This window comes from Pseudophryne corroboree, chromosome 1 (assembly GCF_028390025.1).
Source record: "Pseudophryne corroboree isolate aPseCor3 chromosome 1, aPseCor3.hap2, whole genome shotgun sequence".
Taxonomy (NCBI): Eukaryota; Metazoa; Chordata; class Amphibia; order Anura; family Myobatrachidae; genus Pseudophryne; species Pseudophryne corroboree.
The window spans coordinates 1083231486-1083256149 of NC_086444.1; the positions used below are offsets into that span (position 1 = coordinate 1083231486).

The 24664-nt window shown below is 49.0% G+C and overlaps 1 protein-coding gene across 4 annotated transcripts in view; it reads left to right on the forward strand.

Annotated features, from left to right (window-relative positions):
- Window positions 1–24664, forward strand: part of PDS5A (PDS5 cohesin associated factor A) — a 351976-nt gene that overhangs the window by 60272 nt on the left and 267040 nt on the right. For all 4 annotated transcript variants that reach the window (XM_063921117.1, XM_063921126.1, XM_063921146.1 and 1 more), the window contains exons 3-4: window positions 22412–22615; window positions 24287–24373. In XM_063921117.1, the coding sequence (XP_063777187.1) occupies window positions 22412–22615; window positions 24287–24373 (291 nt within the window). The remainder of the gene's footprint in view (window positions 1–22411; window positions 22616–24286; window positions 24374–24664) is intronic.

The following is a 24664-nucleotide window of genomic DNA, read 5'->3' on the forward strand; positions in this document are numbered from 1 at the left end:
ACCCTGGGGTTCGTCCCGGAGCCGCGCCGCCGACCCCCCTTACAGATGTTGAAGATTGAAGGTCCGGAAACAGGCGGCAGAAGGCTCTTCAGTCTTCATGAAGGTAGCGCACAGCACTGCAGCTGTGCGCCATTGTTGTCACACACTTCACACCAAGCGGTCACGGAGGGTGCAGGGCGCTGCTGGGGGCGCCCTGGGCAGCAATATTTAATACCTTTATGGCAAAAGAATACATCACATGTAGCCATTGAGGCTATATGTATGTATTTAACCCATGCCAGTTATCTAAAACTACGGGAGAAAAACCCGCCGAAATAGGGGGCGGGGCTTATTCTCCTCAGCACACAGCGCCATTTTCCTGCTCAGCTCCGCTGTGAGGAAGGCTCCCAGGACTCTCCCCTGCACTGCACTACAGAAACATTGTAAAACAGAGAGGGGGGGCATTTTTTTGGCGATATTTTGATATATTTAAGCTGCTATAAAGAACAACACTTATATAAGGTTGTTCCCATACATATTATAGCGCTTGGGTGTGTGCTGGCAAACTCTCCCTCTGTCTCCCCAAAGGGCTAGTGGGGTCCTGTCTTCGATAAGAGCATTCCCTGTGTGTCTGCTGTGTGTCGGTACGTGTGTGTCGACATGTATGAGGACGATGTTGGTGTGGAGGCAGAGCAATTGCCGATAATGGTGATGTCACCCCCCAGGGAGTCGACACCGGAATGGATGGCTTTGTTTATGGAATTACGTGATAATGTCAGCACATTACAAAAATCAGTTGACGACATGAGACGGCCGGCAAACCAGTTAGTACCTGCCCAGGCGTCTCAGACACCGTCAGGGGCTGTAAAGCGCCCTTTACCTCAGTCGGTCGACACAGACACAGACACTGAATCTAGTGTCGACGGTGATGAAACAAACGTATTTTCAAGTAGGGCCACACGTTATATGATCACGGCAATGAAGGAGGCTTTGCATATCTCTGATACTGCAAGTACCACAAAAAGGGGTATTATGTGGGGGGTGAAAAAACTACCTGTAGTTTTTCCTGAATCAGAGGAATTAAATGATGTATGTGATGAAGCGTGGGTTAACCCAGATAGAAAAATGCTAATTTCAAAAAAGTTATTAGCATTATACCCTTTCCCGCCAGAGGTTAGGGCGCGCTGGGAAACACCCCCTAGGGTGGATAAGGCGCTCACACGCTTATCAAAACAAGTGGCGTTACCGTCTCCTGATACGGCCGCCCTCAGGGATCCAGCTGATAGGAGAATGGAAACTACCCTAAAAAGTATATACACACATACTGGTGTTATACTGCGACCAGCCATCGCCTCAGCCTGGATGTGCAGTGCTGGGGTCGTCTGGTTGGATTCCCTGACTGAAAATATTGATACCCTGGATAGGGACAGTATTTTATTGACTATAGAGCAATTAAAGGATGCTTTCCTTTATATGCGAGATGCTCAGAGAGATATTTGCACTCTGGCATCGAGAGTAAATGCGATGTCCATATCTGCCAGAAGGAGTTTATGGACGCGACAGTGGTCAGGTGATGCGGATTCCAAACGACATATGGAAGTATTGCCGTATAAAGGGGAGGAATTATTTGGCGTCGGTCTATCGGATCTGGTGGCCACGGCAACTGCCGGAAAATCCACCTTTTTACCTCAGACCCCCTCCCAACAGAAAAAGACACCGTCTTTTCAGCCGCAGTCCTTTCGGTCCTATAAGAACAAGCGGACAAAAGGACAGTCATATCTGCCTCGGGGCAGAGGAAGGGGTAAGAGAGGGCAGCAAGCAGCCCCTGCCCAGGAACAGAAGCCCTCCCAGGGTTCTGCAAAGCCCTCAGCATGACGCTGGGGCCTTACAAGCGGACTCAGGAGCGGTGGGGGGTCGACTCAAGAATTTCAGCGCACAGTGGGCTTGCTCACAGGTGGACCCCTGGATTCTGCAGGTAGTATCTCAGGGTTACAGGTTGGAATTCGAGAAGTCTCCCCCTCGCCGGTTCCTAAAGTCTGCTTTGCCAACGTCTCCCTCAGAGCCGGACGGCTCGGTAAGACCTATTCTAAATCTGAAATCTTTGAACCTGTACATACAAAAATTCAAGTTCAAGATGGAGTCACTCAGAGCAGTGATAGCGAATCTGGAAGAAGGGGACTTTATGGTGTCCCTGGACATAAAGGATGCTTACCTACATGTCCCAATTTGCCCTTCACATCAAGGGTACCTCAGGTTCGTGGTGCAAAACTGTCATTATCAGTTTCAGACGCTGCCGTTTGGATTGTCCACGGCACCTCGGGTCTTTACCAAGGTAATGGCCGAAATGATGATTCTTCTGCGAAGAAGAGGCATATTAATTATCCCTTACTTGGACGATCTCCTGATAAGGGCAAGGTCCAGAGAACAGCTGGAGGACGGAGTAGCACTAACCCAACTAGTGCTGCAACAACACGGGTGGATTCTGAATTTTCCAAAATCTCAGTTGACCCCGACGACACGTCTGCTGTTCCTGGGAATGATTCTGGACACGGTTCAGAAAAAGGTGTTTCTTCCGGAGGAGAAAGCCAGGGAGTTATCCGAACTTGTCAGGAACCTCCTAAAACCAGGGAAAGTGTCTGTGCATCAATGCACAAGAGTCCTGGGAAAGATGGTGGCTTCTTACGAAGCGATTCCATTCGGCAGATTCCACGCACGAACTTTTCAGTGGGATCTGCTGGACAAATGGTCCGGATCGCATCTGCAGATGCATCAGCGGATAACCTTATCGCCACGGACAAGGGTGTCTCTTCTGTGGTGGTTGCAGAGTGCTCATCTGTTAGAGGGCCGCAGATTCGGCATACAGGACTGGGTCCTGGTGACCACGGATGCCAGTCTGAGAGGCTGGGGAGCGGTCACACAGGGAAGAAACTTCCAGGGAGTTATGGTCAAGCCTGGAGATGTCTCTTCACATAAATATACTGGAGCTAAGAGCGATTTACAATGCTCTAAGCCTGGCAAAACCCCTGCTTCAGGGTCAGCCGGTGTTGATCCAGTCGGACAACATCACGGCAGTCGCCCACGTAAACAGACAGGGCGGCACAAGAAGCAGGACAGCAATGGCAGAAGCTGCAAGGATTCTTCGCTGGGCGGAAGATCATGTGATAGCACTGTCAGCAGTATTCATTCCGGGAGTGGACAACTGGGAAGCAGACTTCCTCAGCAGACACGATCTACACCCGGGAGAGTGGGGACTTCATCCAGAAGTCTTCCACATGATTGTGAACCGTTGGGAAAAACCAATGGTGGATATGATGGCGTCCCGCCTCAACAAAAAACTGGACAGGTATTGCGCCAGGTCAAGAGACCCTCAGGCAATAGCTGTGGATGCTCTGGTAACACCGTGGGTGTTCCAGTCAGTGTATGTGTTCCCTCCTCTGCCTCTCATACCAAAGGTACTGAGAATTATACGGCAAAAGGGAGTAAGAACGATACTAGTGGCTCCGGATTGGCCAAGAAGAACTTGGTACCCGGAACTTCAAGAGATGCTCACGGAGGATCCGTGGCCTCTACCTCTAAGACCGGACCTGCTTCAGCAGGGACCGTGTCTATTCCAAGACTTACCGCAGCTGCGTTTGACGGCATGGCGGTTGAACGCCGAATTCTAAGGGAAAAAGGCATTCCGGAAGAGGTCATTCCTACACTGGTAAAAGCCAGGAAGGAAGTGACTGCACAACATTATCACCGCATTTGGAGAAAATATGTTGCGTGGTGTGAGGCCAGGAAGGCCCCCACGGAGGAATTTCAACTGGGTCGATTCCTACATTTCCTGCAAACAGGATTGTCTATGGGCCTCAAATTGGGGTCCATTAAGGTTCAAATTTCGGCCCTGTCGATTTTCTTCCAGAAAGAATTGGCTTCAGTTCCTGAAGTCCAGACTTTTGTAAAAGGAGTACTACATATACAGCCCCCGGTTGTGCCCCCAGTGGCACCGTGGGATCTTAATGTAGTCTTGGATTTTCTCAAATCCCATTGGTTTGAGCCGCTCAAATCGGTGGAGTTGAAGTATCTTACATGGAAAGTAACCATGCTATTGGCCCTGGCTTCAGCCAGGAGAGTATCAGAATTGGCGGCTTTATCATATAAGAGCCCATATCTGATTTTCCATACGGACAGGGCAGAACTGCGGACACGTCCTCATTTTCTGCCTAAGGTGGTGTCAGCGTTTCACCTGAACCAGCCTATTGTGGTGCCTGCGGCTACTAACGATTTGGAGGATTCCAAGTTGTTGGACGTGGTCCGGGCATTGAAAATATATATTTCAAGAACGGCGGGAGTCAGAAAGTCTGACTCACTGTTTATATTGTATGCACCCAACAAGATGGGTGCTCCTGCTTCTAAGCAGACGATTGCTCGTTGGATTTGTAGCACAATTCAACTTGCACATTCTGTGGCAGGCTTGCCACAACCTAAATCTGTCAAGGCCCATTCCACAAGGAAAGTGGGCTCATCCTGGGCGGCTGCCCGGGGGGTCTCGGCATTACAACTCTGCCGAGCTGCTACTTGGTCAGGGGCAAACACATTTGCAAAATTCTACAGATTTGATACCCTGGCTGAGGAGGACCTTGAGTTCTCTCATTCGGTGCTGCAGAGTCATCCGCACTCTCCCGCCCGTTTGGGAGCTTTGGTATAATCCCCATGGTCCTGACTGAGTCCCCAGCATCCACTTAGGACGTTAGAGAAAATAAGAATTTACTTACCGATAATTCTATTTCTCGTAGTCCGTAGTGGATGCTGGGCGCCCATCCCAAGTGCGGATTGTCTGCAATACTTGTACATAGTTATTGTTACAAACAAATTCGGGTTATTGTTGTGAGCCGTCTGTTCAGAGGCTCCTACGTTTGTCATACTGTTAACTGGGTTCAGATCACAAGTTATACGGTGTGATTGGTGTGGCTGGTATGAGTCTTACCCGGGATTCAATATCCTTCCTTATTGTGTACGCTCGTCCGGGCACAGTATCCTAACTGAGGCTTGGAGGAGGGTCATAGGGGGAGGAGCCAGTACACACCACCTAATCCTAAAGCTTTATTTTTGTGCCCTGTCTCCTGCGGAGCCGCTATTCCCCATGGTCCTGACGGAGTCCCCAGCATCCACTACGGACTACGAGAAATAGAATTATCGGTAAGTAAATTCTTATTTTTACAAGTAGCCCGCAGTACCCGGTGGTTTTGCCAGCAGAGGGGATAAGGCTTAGACCTGGACCCCCTCCCACAGCCCCAGGGCGCCATTTTCTGCAAATGTTCCCGCCCTGGAGCTGCATATCTGTCTCCCTCGCTCCCTGGCAGTGTCTGCGGCGCCATTATCCTTCAGCTCACTGTTCCTGGGACTGCTTGGGCAAATCCTCCTATGTAAAGCCACCTGGTTGTCAGTGCTGTGACTTTATAAAGACACTTAAGTATTCTACCTGCATTTTTTAGTCAGTGTTAGTTAAGAAAGAGTGCACTTAGTCAGGGTTTCCTAGTACAATTACCCTGTGATATACATCCAGTTCTTACTGTGTACTGTTATATCTATTGTTATATAGCTTTGTAAGCTAGTCCAGTGCAGTATTATTGTTATTAATAACCTCTGCATTGTACAGACTGTGACTATTTGTGTGTGCATTTGATAGCTGAGTGGTGCCCATTTCGTGTCTTTCACTCAACCTGCTATCCCTATATTCTATAACCTGAGGGGGCTTGGTGCGTCAGGTTTTATCTAATATAGGATTTTCTCAAAGATAGACTGTATTACGTATTTTTCTCTGTGATTTAGTCACCATATCTCTCCTTTATCTCTGCTGGTGCTGACCACACTGCACAGGGGTTTGGGCTAGAGGTATTGTGCTGCTGACAAATTGTACTGTGTTACCTGATACTGCAAGTTATAGCATGTATGCTTCTGAGGGTAACGGTTCTGGTGCTGAACACACTGCCGGTGTTGCTGAAGCTGCAGATACCTATGAGGAGAATATAGCAGCTTTGGGCTCTTGTTCTGGGGGCTCCTTGCCCCCCAGTGGGACGGTGGCAACGGGGGCAAATAATGACCCGCCGTGGGCCGCTTTTTCCACGCTTCTGCATACGCTAGTTCATAAACTAACACCCCCTATGGGACCCCCAATGCCGGTGCAACAGTTTGTGGTCCCTGCAGCTAACCCGCCGTGGGCGGACGATTTATCTGCTCAAATAAAGAAGTTGAACCAGTCCCTGACTGTCGCTCGCCTACGTCCAAGGGGTTCTCTAAGCGAGCGCTTGTCTCCTCACAATCCACTGCTGTCACTGACACCTCGTCGGATGAAAACGGCACTTACACTGACCCCACAGGTTCTGACTCAGATACGGCTGATGGGGAGGGTGGTTCACATGTGGATGTTCCTGATCTTTTGGAGGCTATTAAGTTAATTTTACAGATTACGGATGATCCCGAGCCATCCGTCCCTCCTAAGAAACCAGATAGGTTCAAGCGTCAGAAGGTGGTTAAGCAAGTTTTACCTCACTCTGACCACCTAATTGATATATGTCAGGAACCCTGGGAAAACCCGGCTACGAAGTTTGTGCCTCAAAAGAAGATGCTGGCTCGCTATCCCCTCGTGCCGAAGCTGTCTAAGAATTGGGAAACGCCTCCACCAGTGGACTCGCATGTGGCTAGGATGGTGGTTTCCTCAGCTCTACCGGTCACCATCGTCACGTCTCTAAAAGAGCCTATGGATAAACGTGTGGAGGGTTGTCTGAAAGCGATTTACACCCTCACGGGTGCTGCACAAAGGCCCACTTATTGCAGCTACTTGGGCTGCAGAGGCCATTGAAGCATGGGCCTTGGAGTTAGATGCTGAAATCTCCTCTGACCATGCTAGACAATGCTTGTCTTATATTGTCACAGCTTCTCGTTATATTAAAGAGGCGGCTTCTGATGCCGGTATCCTGGCAGCCAAAGCCTCTACTACGTCAGTCCTGGCTCGCCGGATATTGTGGCTGAGATCCTGGTCTGTGGATCTGAACTCTAGAAAAACCCTGGAGGTACTCCCTTTTAAGGGAGATATTCTGTTTGGGGAGGATTTAAATAAGATTGTGGCTGACTTGGCTACTGCCAAAACTGCCTGTCTGCCAAGTACTGCTCCTTCTGTGTCGAAGGCTAAAGGTACTTCCTTTCGCCCCTTTCGTCCTTCAGGTAAAGCAAAAGGTCAGGCGTACAACAAGCAGGCCCGCACTTTCAAACCTGGTAAGCCTAAGCCCAAAACAGCCTGGGCGGCCCGTCAGCCAGCTTTCAAGACAGATAAGCCTGCCGCATGACGGGGCGGGCCTCCCTCTGGGGGATCCCAGGGTGGGGGGCCGGCTTCTAGGGTATACCCAGGAATGGTTGAAGACCACTTCAGATGCCTGGGTACGGGAAGTCGTCACTCGAAGTTACGCCATAGCCTTCAAAAACCGACCCCCTCATCGATTTTGCCAGACAGATGTCCCGTTGGACAAGACAAAGGCAAACACCCTACATTCGGTGGTACAGACCCTCCTGGATACAGGAGTCGTAGTACAGGTGCCTCTTGTGCAGAGGGGCCGGGGGTACTATTCTACGCTGTTTCTAGTCCCGAAACCGAATGGGTCCTCCTGGCCCATTCTGAACCTCACGGCATTGAACAGGTTTGTGAAGGTTTCCAAGTTCCGAATGAAAACCCTTCGCTCTATAGTTCTGGCTTTGGAACCTGGGGACTTCATGGTCTCCCTGGATATACAGGATGCTTACCTGCTTTTTCCTATAGCAGTGTCTCATCAGCAATACCTGAGATTTGCGATTGGCAACTGCCATTACCAGTTTCGGGCGTTACCTTTTGGTTTAACAATGGCTCCGCTAGTCTTTATAAAAGTCATGGCGGTGATGACAGTTGTACTCCGCCGTCAAGGGGTCAGGATACTGCCGTATTTGGACGACTTGTTAATCCTGGCAAATTGCCCAGAACTTCTCCTGCGTCATCTAGATGTGACGGTCCGGTTTCTGCAAGCCCACGGGTGGCTCATCAACTGGAAGAAGTCATCCCTGATCCCTGCTCAGAGCATGGTGCATCTGGGAGCACTAATGGACACTCTCAACCAACGGTTGTTCCTGTCTCAGGAGAAAGTCCTGAAACTTCAGGACAGGATTCGTTGCTTCCTATCTCGTCCGCAAGTGTTGAAACATTCGGCGATGCAGGTGCTGGGCCTCATGGTGTCAGCATTCGACATGGTGGAGTACGCTCAATTTCACTCTCGCCCTCTCCAGAGGCTGATTCTAGCCAAATGGGACGGCCTGCCTCACCGGATCAGGTCTCGAATGATCTCATTGACTCCGGAGGTCGGTCTGTCGCTGCTCTGGTGGCTCCAGGACCAGCAACTGTGCAGGGGCCGTCCGTTCTGGATATCCTACTGGGTCCTGTTGACGACAGATGCCAGTCTAAGAGGTGGGGCGCGGTGTTGGAGCAACACTCCATTCAGGGGCGGTGGACCAAGGAGGAGTCCCTCCTCTCGATCAATATTCTGGAGTTGCGGGCGGTCTTCAATGCGTTGAACCTAGCCCAGCATTTAATTCAGAACCGTCCTGTTCAAGTACATTCGGACAACGCCACCACAGTGGCTTACATAAATCATGAAGGCGGCACTCGAAGCCACCTATCAATGAAGGAAGTCTCACGGATTCTACAGTGGGCAGAACGCCATCTACCGGCCATATCCGCAGTGTTCATTCCGGGGGTCCTTAACTGGGAAGCGGACTTTCTCAGTCGTCAGGACGTACATGTCGGAGATTGGAGCCTCCATCCAGTTTCAACTTCTCTTGGACAAGTTGGGCCTTCCAGATGTGGACCTGATGGCGTCTCGACACAATCACAAGGTTCCGGTCTTCGGAGCAAGGACAAGGGATCCTCAAGCAGCGTTCATGGACGCTCTGGCAATTCCATGGAACTTTCGGCTGCCGTATGTGTTCCTTCCGGTGTCACTCCTGCCCAGAGTGAATACGGAAGTTCAAGCAAGAAGGACGAATCCTACTTCTGATCGCTCCAGCGTAGCCCAGACGGCACTGGTTCTCCGATCTACAGGGCTTCTCGCTAGATCGTCCCCTTCTACTTCCACAACGACCAGACCTCCTCATTCAGGGACCTTGTGTTTACCAGGACTTGGCCCGTCTGGCTTTGACGGTGTGGCTCTTGAAGCTTCCGTCTTGGGGGCCAAGGGTTTTTCTGAGGTGGTCGTTCAAACTGTGTAAGGCCCGTACGCCGGCTTCTGCTCTGATTTACCATAGGGTCTGGAATTCTTACTTTACTTGGTGCGCGTCTCATATTCATGGCGTTTTCAAGTTTAGGTCGGCCAAACTGTTGGCCTTCCTACAACAGGGCCTGGATTTAGGCCTTCGTCTGGCCTCCCTCAGGGTTCACATATCAGCCTTGTCGGCATTGCTGCTCTGCCTGATGTTCATACCTTCACTCAGGGCGTGTTGTGGATTCAGCCTCCTTATAATAATAATAATAATAATAATAATAATAATTTCTCTAACGTCCTAAGTGGATGCTGGGGACTCCGTCAGGACCATGGGGAATAGCGGCTCCGGCACAAAAATAAAGCTTTAGGATTAGGTGGTGTACTGGCTCCTCCCCCCTATGACCCTCCTCCAAGCCTCAGTTAGGTTTTTGTGCCCGTCCGAGCAGGGTGCAATCTAGGTGGCTCTCCTAAAGAGCTGCTTAGAAAAAGTTTTTAGGTTTTTTATTTTCAGTGAGTCCTGCTGGCAACAGGCTCACTGCATCGAGGGACTTAGGGGAGAGAATTTCAACTCACCTGCGTGCAGGATGGATTGGATTCTTAGGCTACTGGACACCATTAGCTCCAGAGGGAGTCGGAACACAGTTCTCACCCTGGGGTTCGTCCCGGAGCCGCGCCGCCGACCCCCCTTACAGATGCTGAAGATTGAAGGTCCGGAAACAGGCGGCAGAAGGCTCTTCAGTCTTCATGAAGGTAGCTCACAGCACTGCAGCTGTGCGCCATTGTTGTCACACACTTCACACCAAGCGGTCACGGAGGGTGCAGGGCGCTGCTGGGGGCGCCCTGGGCAGCAATATTTAATACCTTTATGGCAAAAGAATACATCACATGTAGCCATTGAGGCTATATGTATGTATTTAACCCATGCCAGTTATCTAAAACTACGGGAGAAAAGCCCGCCGAAATAGGGGGCGGAGCTTATTCTCCTCAGCACACAGCGCCATTTTCCTGCTCAGCTCCGCTGTGAGGAAGGCTCCCAGGACTCTCCCCTGCACTGCACTACAGAAACAGGGTAAAACAGAGAGGGGGGGCATTTTTTTGGCGATATTTTGATATATTTAAGCTGCTATAAAGAACAACACTTATATAAGGTTGTTCCCATATATATTATAGCGCTTGGGTGTGTGCTGGCAAACTCTCCCTCTGTCTCCCCAAAGGGCTAGTGGGGTCCTGTCTTCGATAAGAGCATTCCCTGTGTGTCTGCTGTGTGTCGGTACGGGTGTGTCGACATGTATGAGGACGATGTTGGTGTGGAGGCAGAGCAATTGCCGATAATGGTGATGTCACCCCCCAGGGAGTCGACACCGGAATGGATGGCTTTGTTTATGGAATTACGTGATAATGTCAGCACATTACAAAAATCAGTTGACGACATGAGACGGCCGGCAAACCAGTTAGTACCTGCCCAGGCGTCTCAGACACCGTCAGGGGCTGTAAAGCGCCCTTTACCTCAGTCGGTCGACACAGACCCAGACACAGACACTGAATCTAGTGTCGACGGTGATGAAACAAACGTATTTTCAAGTAGGGCCACACGTTATATGATCACGGCAATGAAGGAGGCTTTGCATATCTCTGATACTGCAAGTACCACAAAAAGGGGTATTATGTGGGGGGTGAAAAAACTACCTGTAGTTTCTCTATCGTCCTAAGTGGATGCTGGGGTTCCTGAAAGGACCATGGGGAATAGCGGCTCCGCAGGAGACAGGGCACAAAAAAGTAAAGCTTTTACCAGATCAGGTGGTGTGCACTGGCTCCTCCCCCTATGACCCTCCTCCAGACTCCAGTTAGATTTTGTGCCCGAACGAGAAGGGTGCAATCTAGGTGGCTCTCCTAAAGAGCTGCTTAGAGAAAGTTTAGCTTAGGTTTTTTACTTTACAGTGAGTCCTGCTGGCAACAGGATCACTGCAACGAGGGACTTAGGGGAGAAGTAGTGAACTCACCTGCGTGCAGAGTGGATTTGCTGCTTGGCTACTGGACACTAGCTCCAGAGGGACGATCACAGGTACAGCCTGGATGGTCACCGGAGCCGCGCCGCCGGCCCCCTTGCAGACGCTGAAGAGAGAAGAGGTCCAAAATCGGCGGCTGAAGACTCCTGAGTCTTCATAAAGGTAGCGCACAGCACTGCAGCTGTGCGCCATTTTCCTCTCAGCACACTTCACACAACAGTCACTGAGGGTGCAGAGCGCTGGGGGGGGCGCTCTGAGAGGCAAATAAAAACCTTATTAGAGGCAAAAAATACCTCACATATAGCCCACAGAGGCTATATGGAGATATTTAACCCCTGCCTAACTTCAAAAATAGCGGGAGACGAGCCCGCCGTAAAAGGGGCGGGGCCTATCTCCTCAGCACACAACGCCATTTTCTCTCACAGAAAAACTGGAGAGAAGGCTCCCAGGCTCTCCCCTGCACTGCACTACAGAAACAGGGTTAAAACAGAGAGGGGGGGCACTGATTTTGGCGATATTGTATATATATAAAAGATGCTATAAGGGAGAAACACTTATATAAGGTTGTCCCTATATAATTATAGCGTTTTTGGTGTGTGCTGGCAGACTCTCCCTCTGTCTCCCCAAAGGGCTAGTGGGTCCTGTCCTCTGTCAGAGCATTCCCGGTGTGTGTGCTGTGTGTCGGCACGTGTGTGTCGACATGTATGAGGACGATGTTGGTGAGGAGGCGGAGAAATTGCCTGTAATGGTGATGTCACTCTCTAGGGAGTCGACACCGGAATGGATGGCTTATTTAGAGAATTACGTGAGAATGTCAACACGCTGCAAGGTCGGTTGACGACATGAGACGGCCGACAATCTATTAGGACCGGTCCAGGCGTCTCAGAAACACCGTCAGGGGTTTTAAAAACGCCCATTTACCTCAGTCGGTCGACACAGACACAGACACGGACACTGAATACAGTGTCGACGGTGAATAAACAAACGTATTTCTCATTAGGGCCACACGTTAAGGGCAATGAAGGAGGTGTTACGTGTTTCTGATACTACAAGTACCACAAGAAAGGGTATTATGTGGGAGTGGAAAAAACTACCTGTAGTTTTTCCTGAATCAGATAAAATAAAATGAAGTGTGTGATGATGCGTAGGGTTACCCCGATAGCAAATATTGGCGTTATACCCTTTCCCGCCAGAAATTAGGGTACGTTGGGAAACACCCCTTAGGGTGATAAGGCGCTCACACGCTTATCAAGTGGCGTTACCGTCTCCAGATACGGCCGCCCTCAAGGAGCCAGCTGATAGGAAGCTGGAAAAATATCCTAAAAAGTATATACACACATACGGTGGTTATACTGCGACCAGCGATCGCCATCAGCCTGGAGATGCAGTGCTGGGTTGGCTTGGTCGGATTCCCTGACTGAAAATATTTTATTCATGTAGAGCATTTAATAGGATGCATTCTATATATATGTATGTGAGATGCACAGAGGGATATTTGCTCTCTGGCATCAAGATAAGTGCGTTGTCCATATCTCCCAGAAGATGTCAGGGACACGACAGTGGTCAGGTGATACAGATCCCATACGGCAGATGGAAGTATTGCTGTATAAAGGGAAGGAGTTATTTGGGGGTCGGTCCATCGGACCTGGGGACCACAGCAACAGCTGGGAAATCCAACCTTTTTTACCCCAAGTTACATCTCAGCTAAAAAAGACACCGTCTTTTCAGCCTCAATCTTTCCTTTCCCATGAGGGCATGCAGGCAAAAGGCCAGTCATATCTGCCCAGACATAGAGGTAAGGGAAGTAGACTGCAGCAGGCAGCCCTTTCCCAGGAAAAGAAGCCCTCCACCGCGTCTGCCAAGTCCTCAGCATGACGCTGGGGCCGTGCAAGCGGACTCAAGGTGGGGGGGTAGTCTCAAGAGTCTCAGGGCGCAGTGGGATCACTCGCAAGTTGACCCCTAGATCGTACGAGTATTATCCCAGGGGTAAAGATTGGAGAGTCGAGACATCTTCTCCTCGCAGGTTCCTGAAGTCTGCTTTACCAACGGCTCCCTCCGACAGGGAGGCAGCATTGGAAACAATTCACAAGCTGTATATCCAGCAGGTGATAATCAAAGTACCCCTCCTACGACAAGGAAAAGGGTATTATTTTTCCACACTATATTGTGGTACTGAAGCCAGACGGCTTGGTGACACATAGTCTAAATCTAAAATGTTTTGAACACTTACATAAAAGGTTCAAATCGAGATAAAGTCACTCAGAGCAGTGATAGCGAACCGGAAAAAAGGGGACTATATGGTGTCCCTGGACATCAAGGATTACCTCCATGTCCAAATTTTGTCCTTCTCATCAAGGGTACCTCTGGTTCGTGGTACAGAACTGTCAATATCAGTTTCAGACGATGCCGTTTGAATTATCCACGGCACCCCGGGCCTTTTTACCAAGGTAATGGCCGAAAAGATGTTTCTTCAAAGAAAAAAGGCATCTAAATTATCCCTTACTTGCACGACCTAAAAAGGGCAAGTTCCAGAGAACAGTTGGAGGTCGGAAGAGCACTATCTAAAGTAGTTCTTCGACGGCACGACTGGATTCTAAATATTCCAAGAATCGCAGCTGTTTTCCGACGATACGTCTGCTGTTCCTAGGGATGATTCTGGACACGGTTCAGAAAAAGGTTTTTCTTCCCGAGGAAAAAGCCAAGGAGTTATCCGACCTGTCAGGAACCTCCTAAAACCAGGAAAGGTGTCTGTACATCAATGCACAAGAGTCCTGGGAAAAATGGTGGCTTTTTACGAAGCAATTCCATTCGGCAGATTCCATGCAAGAATTTTCCAAAGGGATCTGTTGGACAAATGGTCAGGGTCGCATCCTCAGATGCACCTGCGAATAACCCTGTCGCCAAGGACAAGGGTATATCTTCTGGGTGGTTGCAAAAGGCTCATCTATTGGAGGGCCGCAGATTCGGCATACAGGATTTGATCCTGGTGACCACGGACGCCAGCCTGAGAGGTTGGGGAGCAGTCACACAAGGAAGAAACTTCCAGGGGGTATGGACGAACTTGGAAAAGTCTCTTCACATAAACATTCTGGTACTAAGAGCAATCTAAAATGCTCTAAGCCAGGCGGAACCACTCCTGCAAGGAAAACCGGTGTTGATTCAGTCGGACAACATCACGGCGGTCGCCCATGTAAACAGACAGGGCGGCACAAGAAGCAGGAGTGCAATGGCAGAAGCTGCCAAGATTCTTCGCTGGGCGGAGAATCACGTAATAGCACTGTCAGCAGTGTTCTTCCCGGGCGTGGACAACTGGGAAGCAGACTTCCTCAGCAGACACGATATTCACCCGGGAGAGGGGGGTCTTCATCCAGAAGTCTTCCACATGCTAATAAACTGTTGGGAAAGACCAATGGTAGACATGATGGCGTCTCGCCTCAACAAGAAACTGGACAAGTATTGCGCCAGGTCAAGAGATCCACAGGCAATAGCTGTGGACGCACTGGTAACACCTTGGGTGTACAAATCAGTATATGTGTTTCCTCCTCTGCCTCTCATACCAAAGGTATTGAAGATTATACGGTGAGGAGGAGTAAGAACAATACTAGTGGCTCCGGATTGGCCAAGAAGGACTTGGTACCCGGAACTTCAAGAGTTGGTCACGGACGACCCGTGCCCTCTACTTCTGAGAAGGGACCTGCTACAACAGGGTCCCTGTCTCTTTCAAGACTTACCGCGGCTGCGTTTGACGGCATGGCGGTTGAACGCCAGATCCTAAAAGGGAAAGGCATTCCAGAAGAAGTCATTCCTACCTTGATTAAGGCAAGGAAGGAAGTCACCGCGAAACATTATCACCGCATTTGGCGAAAATATGTCGCGTGGTGCGAGGATCGGAGTGTTCCGACGGAGGAATTTCAACTGGGTCGTTTCCTACATTTCCTACAATCAGGATTGTCTATGGGTCTCAAATTGAGATCTATTAAGGTTCAAATTTCGGCCCTGTCAATATTCTTCCAAAAAGAATTGGCCTCAGTTCCTGAGGTACAGACTTTTGTTAAAGGAGTACTGCATATACAGCCTCCTGTGGTGCCTCCGGTGGCACCGTGGGATCTAAATGTAGTTTTAGATTTCCTCAAATCCCATTGGTTTGAACCATTGAAAAAGGTGGATTTTAAATATCTCACATGGAAAGTGACTATGTTACTGGCCCTGGCTTCCGCCAGGAGAGTATCTAAATTGGCGGCTTTATCTTATAAAAGCCCTTATCTAATCTTCCATTCGGATAGGGCAGAACTGAGGACTCGTCCGCATTTTCTCCCTAAGGTGGTATCAGCGTTTCACCTGAACCAACCTATTGTGGTGCCTGCGGCCACTGGCGACTTGGAGGACTCCAAGTTGTTGGACGTTGTCAGAGCCTTAAAAATATACATTTCAAGGACGGCTGAAGTCAGAAAATCTGACTCGCTGTTGATACTATATGCACCCAACAAGTTGGGTGCCCCTGCTTCTAAGCAGACGATTGCTCGTTGGATTTGTAACACAATTCAACTTGCTCATTCTGTGGCAGGCCTGCCACAGCCTAAATCTGTTAAGGCCCATTCCACAAGGAAGGTGGGCTCATCTTGGGCGGCTGCCCGAGGGGTCTCGGCATTACAATTCTGTCGAGCAGCTACGTGGTCGGGGGAAAACACGTTTGTAAAATTCTACAAATTTGATACCCTGGCAAAAGAGGACTTGGAATTCTCTCATTCGGTGCTGCAGAGTCATCCGCACTCTCCCGCCCGTTTGGGAGCTTTGGTATAATCCCCATGGTCCTTTCAGGAACCCCAGCATCCACTTAGGACGATAGAGAAAATAAGAATTTACTTACCGATAATTCTATTTCTCGGAGTCCGTAGTGGATGCTGGGCGCCCATCCCAAGTGCGGATTATCTGCAATACTGTACATAGTTATTGTTAACAAATTCGGGTTATATTGTTAAGGAGCCATCTTTAAGAGGCTCTTTCTGTTATCATACTGTTAACTGGGTTTAGATCACAAGTTGTACGGTGTGATTGGTGTGGCTGGTATGAGTCTTACCCGGGATTCAAATTGCCTCCCTTATTGTGTACGCTCGTCCGGGCACAGTACCTAACTGGAGTCTGGAGGAGGGTCATAGGGGGAGGAGCCAGTGCACACCACCTGATCTGGTAAAAGCTTTACTTTTTTGTGCCCTGTCTCCTGCGGAGCCGCTATTCCCCATGGTCCTTTCAGGAACCCCAGCATCCACTACGGACTCCGAGAAATAGAATTATCGGTAAGTAAATTCTTATTTTTTCCTGAATCAGAGGAATTAAATGATGTATGTGATGAAGCGTGGGTTAACCCAGATAGAAAAATGCTAATTTCAAAAAAGTTATTAGCATTATACCCTTTCCCGCCAGAGGTTAGGGCGCGCTGGGAAACACCCCCTAGGGTGGATAAGGCGCTCACACGCTTATCAAAACAAGTGGCGTTACCGTCTCCTGATACGGCCGCCCTCAGGGATCCAGCTGATGGGAGAATGGAAACTACCCTAAAAAGTATATACACACATACTGGTGTTATACTGCGACCAGCCATCGCCTCAGCCTGGATGTGCAGTGCTGGGGTCGTCTGGTTGGATTCCCTGACTGAAAATATTGAACCCTGGATAGGGACAGTATTTTATTGACTATAGAGCAATTAAAGGATGCTTTCCTTTATATGCGAGATGCTCAGAGAGATATTTGCACTCTGGCATCGAGAGTAAATGCGATGTCCATATCTGCCAGAAGGAGTTTATGGACGCGACAGTGGTCAGGTGATGCGGATTCCAAACGACATATGGAAGTATTGCCGTATAAAGGGGAGGAATTATTTGGCGTCGGTCTATCGGATCTGGTGGCCACGGCAACTGCCGGAAAATCCACCTTTTTACCTCAGACCCCCTCCCAACAGAAAAAGACACCGTCTTTTCAGCCGCAGTCCTTTCGGTCCTATAAGAACAAGCGGACAAAAGGACAGTCATATCTGCCTCGGGGCAGAGGAAGGGGTAAGAGAGGGCAGCAAGCAGCCCCTGCCCAGGAACAGAAGCCCTCCCAGGGTTCTGCAAAGCCCTCAGCATGACGCTGGGGCCTTACAAGCGGACTCAGGAGCGGTGGGGGGTCGACTCAAGAATTTCAGCGCACAGTGGGCTTGCTCACAGGTGGACCCCTGGATTCTGCAGGTAGTATCTCAGGGTTACAGGTTGGAATTCGAGAAGTCTCCCCCTCGCCGGTTCCTAAAGTCTGCTTTGCCAACGTCTCCCTCAGACAGGGCGACGGTATTGGAAGCCATTCACAAGCTGTTTTCTCAGCAGGTGATAGTCAAGGTACCCCTCCTACAACAGGGAAAAGGGTTATTACTCCACGCTATTTGTGGTACCGAAGCCGGACGGCTCGGTAAGACCTATTCTAAATCTGAAATCTTTGAACCTGTACATACAAAAATTCAAGTTCAAGATGGAGTCACTCAGAGCAGTGATAGCGAATCTGGAAGAAGGGGACTTTATGGTGTCCCTGGACATAAAGGATGCTTACCTACATGTCCCAATTTGCCCTTCACATCAAGGGTACCTCAGGTTCGTGGTGCAAAACTGTCATCATCAGTTTCAGACGCTGCCGTTTGGATTGTCCACGGCACCTCGGGTCTTTACCAAGGTAATGGCCGAAATGATGATTCTTCTGCGAAGAAGAGGCGTATTAATTATCCCTTACTTGGACGATCTCCTGATAAGGGCAAGGTCCAGAGAACAGCTGGAGGACGGAGTAGCACTAACCCAACTAGTGCTGCAACAACACGGGTGGATTCTGAATTTTCCAAAATCTCAGTTGACCCCGACGGCACGTCTGCTGTTCCTGGGAATGATTCTGGACACGGTTCAGAAAAAGGTGTTTCTTCCGGAGGAGAAAGCCAGGGAGTTATCCGAACTTGTCAGGAACCTCCTAAAACCAGGGAAAGTGTCTGTGCATCAATGCACAAGAGTCCTGGGAAAGATGGTGGCTTCTTACGAAGCGATTCCATTCGGCAGATTCCACGCACGAACTTTTCAGTGGGATCTGCTGGACAAATGGTCCGGATCGCATCTGCAGATGCATCAGCGGATAACCTTATCGCCACGGACAAGGGTGTCTCTTCTGTGGTGGTTGCAGAGTGCTCATCTGTTAGAGGGCCGCAGATTCGGCATACAGGACTGGGTCCTGGTGACCACGGATGCCAGTCTGAGAGGCTGGGGAGCGGTCACACAGGGAAGAAACTTCCAGGGAGTATGGTCAAGCCTGGAGATGTCTCTTCATATAAATATACTGGAGCTAAGAGCGATTTACAATGCTCTAAGTCTGGCAAAACCCCTGCTTCAGGGTCAGCCGGTGTTGATCCAGTCGGACAACATCACGGCAGTCGCCCACGTAAACAGACAGGGCGGCACAAGAAGCAGGACAGCAATGGCAGAAGCTGCAAGGATTCTTCGCTGGGCGGAAGATCATGTGATAGCACTGTCAGCAGTATTCATTCCGGGAGTGGACAACTGGGAAGCAGACTTCCTCAGAAGACACGATCTACACCCGGGAGAGTGGGGACTTCATCCAGAAGTCTTCCACATGATTGTGAACCGTTGGGAAAAACCAATGGTGGATATGATGGCGTCCCGCCTCAACAAAAAACTGGACAGGTATTGCGCCAGGTCAAGAGACCCTCAGGCAATAGCTGTGGACGCTCTGGTAACACCGTGGGTGTTCCAGTCAGTGTATGTGTTCCCTCCTCTGCCTCTCATACCAAAGGTACTGAGAATTATACGGCAAAAGGGAGTAAGAACGATACTAGTGGCTCCGGATTGGCCAAGAAGAACTTGGTGCCCGGAACTTCAAGAGATGCTCACGGAGGATCCGTGGCCTCTACCTCTAAGAGCGGACCTGCTTCAGCAGGGACCGTGTCTATTCCAAGACTTACCGCGGCTGCGTTTGACGGCAGGGCGGTTGAACGCCGAATTCTAAGGGAAAAAGGCATTCCGGAAGAGGTCATTCCTACACTGGTAAAAGCCAGGAAGGAGGTGACTGCACAACATTATCACCGCATTTGGAGAAAATATGTTGCGTGGTGTGAGGCCAGGAAGGCCCCCACGGAGGAATTTCAACTGGGTCGATTCCTACATTTCCTGCAAACAGGATTGTCTATGGGCCTCAAATTGGGGTCCATTAAGGTTCAAATTTCGGCCCTGTCGATTTTCTTCCAGAAAGAATTGGCTTCAGTTCCTGAAGTCCAGACTTTTGTAAAAGGAGTACTACATATACAGCCCCCGGTTGTGCCCCCAGTGGCACCGTGGGATCTTAATGTAGTCTTGGATTTTCTCAAATCCCATTGGTTTGAGCCGCTCAAATCGGTGGAGTTGAAGTATCTTACATGGAAAGTAACCATGCTACTGGCCCTGGCTTCAGCCAGGAGAGTATCAGAATTGGCGGCTTTATCATATAAGAGCCCATATCTGATTTTCCATACGGACAGGGCAGAACTGCGGACACGTCCTCATTTTCTGCCTAAGGTGGTGTCAGCGTTTCACCTGAACCAGCCTATTGTGGTGCCTGCGGCTACTAACGATTTGGAGGATTCCAAGTTGTTGGACGTGGTCCGGGCATTGAAAATATATATTTCAAGAACGGCGGGAGTCAGAAAGTCTGACTCACTGTTTATATTGTATGCACCCAACAAGATGGGTGCTCCTGCTTCTAAGCAGACGATTGCTCGTTGGATTTGTAGCACAATTCAACTTGCACATTCTGTGGCAGGCTTGCCACAACCTAAATCTGTCAAGGCCCATTCCACAAGGAAAGTGGGCTCATCCTGGGCGGCTGCCCGGGGGGTCTCGGCATTACAACTCTGCCGAGCTGCTACTTGGTCAGGGGCAAACACATTTGCAAAATTCTACAAATTTGATACCCTGGCTGAGGAGGACCTTGAGTTCTCTCATTCGGTGCTGCAGAGTCATCCGCACTCTCCCGCCCGTTTGGGAGCTTTGGTATAATCCCCATGGTCCTGACTGAGTCCCCAGCATCCACTTAGGACGTTAGAGAAAATAAGAATTTACTTACCGATAATTCTATTTCTCGTAGTCCGTAGTGGATGCTGGGCGCCCATCCCAAGTGCGGATTGTCTGCAATACTTGTACATAGTTATTGTTACATACAAATTCGGGTTGTTATTGTTGTGAGCCGTCTGTTCAGAGGCTCCTACGTTTGTCATACTGTCAACTGGGTTCAGATCACAAGTTATACGGTGTGATTGGTGTGGCTGGTATGAGTTTTACCCGGGATTCAATATCCTTCCTTATTGTGTACGCTCGTCCGGGCACAGTATCCTAACTGAGGCTTGGAGGAGGGTCATAGGGGGAGGAGCCAGTACACACCACCTAATCCTAAAGCTTTATTTTTGTGCCCTGTCTCCTGCGGAGCCGCTATTCCCCATGGTCCTGACGGAGTCCCCAGCATCCACTACGGACTACGAGAAATAGAATTATCGGTAAGTAAATTCTTATTTTTATTTATATAGCGCTCTTTCTCCAATAGGACTCAAGGCGCTTATGTACCTCCTGTGGACCCTTGGGATCTGTCGGTGGTTGTGGAGGCCTTGCAAGAGTCTCCGTTTGAACCTCTTGCGTCTGCAGACCTTAAGTGGCTTTCCCTTAAGGGTTTGTTTTTGCTGGCTATTGCTTCGGTTAGAAGGGTCTCTGACTTGGGTGCCTAATCCTGTAAGTCCCCCTATCTGATTTTTCACCGTGACCGGGCGGTTCTTAGAACACGCCCAGGTTATTTACCCAAGGTGGTGTCTTCCTTCCACTTTAACCAGGAGATGGTTGTTCCGGCCTTTAATTCTCCAGAGTTGTCATCTAAAGAGCGGTCTTTGTATGTGGTACGGGCTCTCCGTATCTATGTGAAGAGAACTGCTTCCATTCGGAAGTCTGATTCGCTTTTTGTACTATTTGGTTTTCACAAATGTGGCTGGCTTGCTAACAAGCAGACCTTGGCTAGATGGATTAGAATGGTGATTGCACATGCTTATGTACAGGCTGGCCTTCCAGCACCTGCTACCATTAAAGCCCATTCTAGTCGGTCTGTCGGTCCTTCCTGGGTGGCCTGCCGTGGTGTGATGCTTGAACAATTGTGCAAGACGGCTACGTGGTCCTCAGTGAACACGTTCATTAGGTTCTATGCCTTTGATACATCCACCTCCCAGGATGCTTCCTTTGGACGCCGGGTTTTTGTGCCCACTACAGTGCATCCCCTCCCATAAGGAACTGCTTTAGGACATCCCCAATGTCATTCCCTGTGGAGCCCAGAGTACCCCGCTGCAGAAAACGATATTTATGGAAGAACTTACCTTTGTCAAATCTCTTTCTGCAAGGTACACTGGGCTCCACAGGGCGCCCACCCTGACGCACTTGGCTTCTTTGGGTTGGTATGGCATTAGCCGCCGACACCCTCTCCTGTGGTGTGTGTGTGTGTGTGTGTGTGTGTGTGGTGTATTTGGCTATGAGCAATTGTCGTCTCTGGTACCTGCAACTGCATTGGTCTGGTTAACGAAACTGAGCTCCTGTGCACGGAGGCGGGGTTATAGAGGAGGCGGTGCTGTGCATCTTGGGAGCAGTCCAAGCTTTGAGCCTGTTGGTGCCTCGGATCAAGATCCTACTATACACCCCGATTTTATTCCTTGTGGAGCCCAGTGTACAACGCAGAAAGAGATTTAACAACGGCAAGTTCTTACCATAAATCTTGTTTTTACTCACAAAAACCGTCATTCTCAGAGTTGCGTGCCTGCAGCAAAGCTGTTTGTACTGCGCTAAAGGTAGAAAACAGCATCACTGCACTAGTTTAGTCAGATTTCTGCTCGCACTTCAGCAGAAATCATCTAATCTGTTCCCGACATTATTAACATTGCGATGAATTGAATCAAACAAATATTCATGTTGATTTGTTGTTGTAGTAAGGCTTACAGTAACTTATTTAGTCATTTTGAGTATATGGAGATGAAAAATATCCTTAGTACTAACTCTCCTATAAATGTTATTCAAAATGATTTATTCAAGTCACTGCAAAATGTGTTTGTATAGGTCTAATATATTTGTTTTCCTCTGTTAGATGGTGGTTAAAACGTTTATGGATATGGACCAGGATTCTGAAGATGAAAAACAGCAATATCTCCCTTTAGCCCTGCACCTTTCTTCTGAGTTCTTCCTCAGGAATCCTAACAAAGATGTCCGACTTCTTGTAGCCTGCTGCTTGGCTGACATCTTCAGAATATATGCACCAGAGGCACCATACACTTCACATGACAAGCTAAAGGTACAGTACTGGGAGGTCAGGCCCTAATCTATGGATGTGAGGCTAAAATTAGGCCAGGTAGATAAAAATGATCTTAAGAGCAATTAGAAACGTACTAATAAAATGAAAGTGTTTACAAGCGGTTCATCTTCACGCAAGTGCAATTTTTTATGGACCCCTCCCTGGGTGTTATATTAGAAGCAATGTGGCATCATTGTTGTCTCCTCACAATTTTCTGTGATTTTACATAATGTGTCTGATCAACGCGGTGCCTAATGCTGGGTGCCCCAGCCAATTGCATAAACAGTATAACAATATATCGTCGGCCGTACACACTGAACAATATATCGTTCACAGCAGCATTTGTAATGCATGCAGTCATTGCACACGCCCGATGGGATGTTCCAGTTAACAACCTGCTGGAGAGCGCTATTGGCTGTGCACACTAGACGATGTGGCCGATAAATTGTTCCAATCCGTACCAGAATGATATTTTGGATGATATCATCTAATGTGTACCCATCTTTACTTAATAGCATTATGGGAATCAGGTTATCTTTCTGTCTCCTGGGAGTGCAGCATGTCATACTGCCTACTTTGTGATGAAGTACTCTGCCCTCGCAGCTGGCTCCTAATTGGCACTCCATAATGCAGTGTGCCTGGCGCAAGGGTTCTGGATCACCAGTCATTAACTGCCATGGGATCTGATCATTTATCTGTTCCTCTGTGAGCATGCATATGTGGTCTTGGTGGTGGCACAAACATACTCATAGTTTCCCTCTTAGTGAATGCAAGTTAAGTTAAAGTTAGGGTGGGGATAAATGATTGAAGAAAAGGAAAATGGCGGGGTGATAGTGATGAAAGTGATATGTTGGGGGGACTACTTTCAGAGCATAGAGAATGAGGTAGGGACAGAGGAAAGAAGAGCATTGAGTTAGATATGGAAGGGGTTATGATGTGGGTGCTAATATCTGAGAGAAGTCACGGACATCACACACAGCCCCCACCCTATTGTACAAAAAGGTTTTCATATTAGCTCTCACATTTCTAGACTGTCTTCTTGGAGTAATATTTAATGAGACTAGCTCTAAAGGCCCGTACACACTGGTCGATATATCAGCCGTTCTCTTGAACGGCCGATGTATCGCGGGACCGTAGGCCAGTGTGTACGGCCGATACGTCTGTGAACTCCGTCGTTCACAGACGTATCGCGTCGGACGCGCAGCACAGCCGACGGCCAATATATCTACCGATATATTGGCGCGTCGCTGTGTGTGTACGGGGCGGTCGGCCGACCGTCCCGTACACATGCGGCGGCGGCCGGCGGTGATTGACAGCTGAACTGGGCGGGCGTGTGTACACGCCCGCCCAGTTCATGACGTCCGTGCACGACGGATCGGGCAGTGTGTATGCACAGCACACTGCCCGATCCGTTCATAGATATATCTGCAGATATATCTACTAGTGTGTACCCACCTTAAGAAACAGCATCCATAGTGCAATTTCTGCTGTGTGTGGAGTAGCAGTGGCCACTGAAGGGTAAGAAAAGCTCCACTGTTTTTATATGGCAAGTCGGTAACACCAGCCACGCCCAGCTGTTTTATGTTGTGAATTTGAAAATAAAAACATTTGCAGAAAATCTAAATCTTTTCTTGAGTGCAATACAGAACTGTTGTTCTTTCTCTCGTGCAGGATATATTCCTCTTTATAACAAGGCAACTGAAAGGCCTGGAAGACACAAAGAGCCCACAATTCAACAGATATTTTTACCTGCTAGAGGTACAGTCTATTTTTGTTTTGTAACATTTGTTGTAAAACTGGTATACATAATGCTATGGGAATGGGGGAATGCTGTTCCTGGTGAATGCTCTATGTCTGCATTGTGGAAGGATGTGATTTCGGTCTGTAAGTTGGCGTGGTCCAAGAAATTGTGCCCAGTATTCTTACCACAGCTGTAGCTGATTGGCAGCCCCATGTGAAGTGTTCAGGAAAAGTACTTGTTACAATTACATGTTTTGGGGTTAGCACTTTGAAAAGATGGGCAAGTGTGATTTGGGATTTTATTTTCTG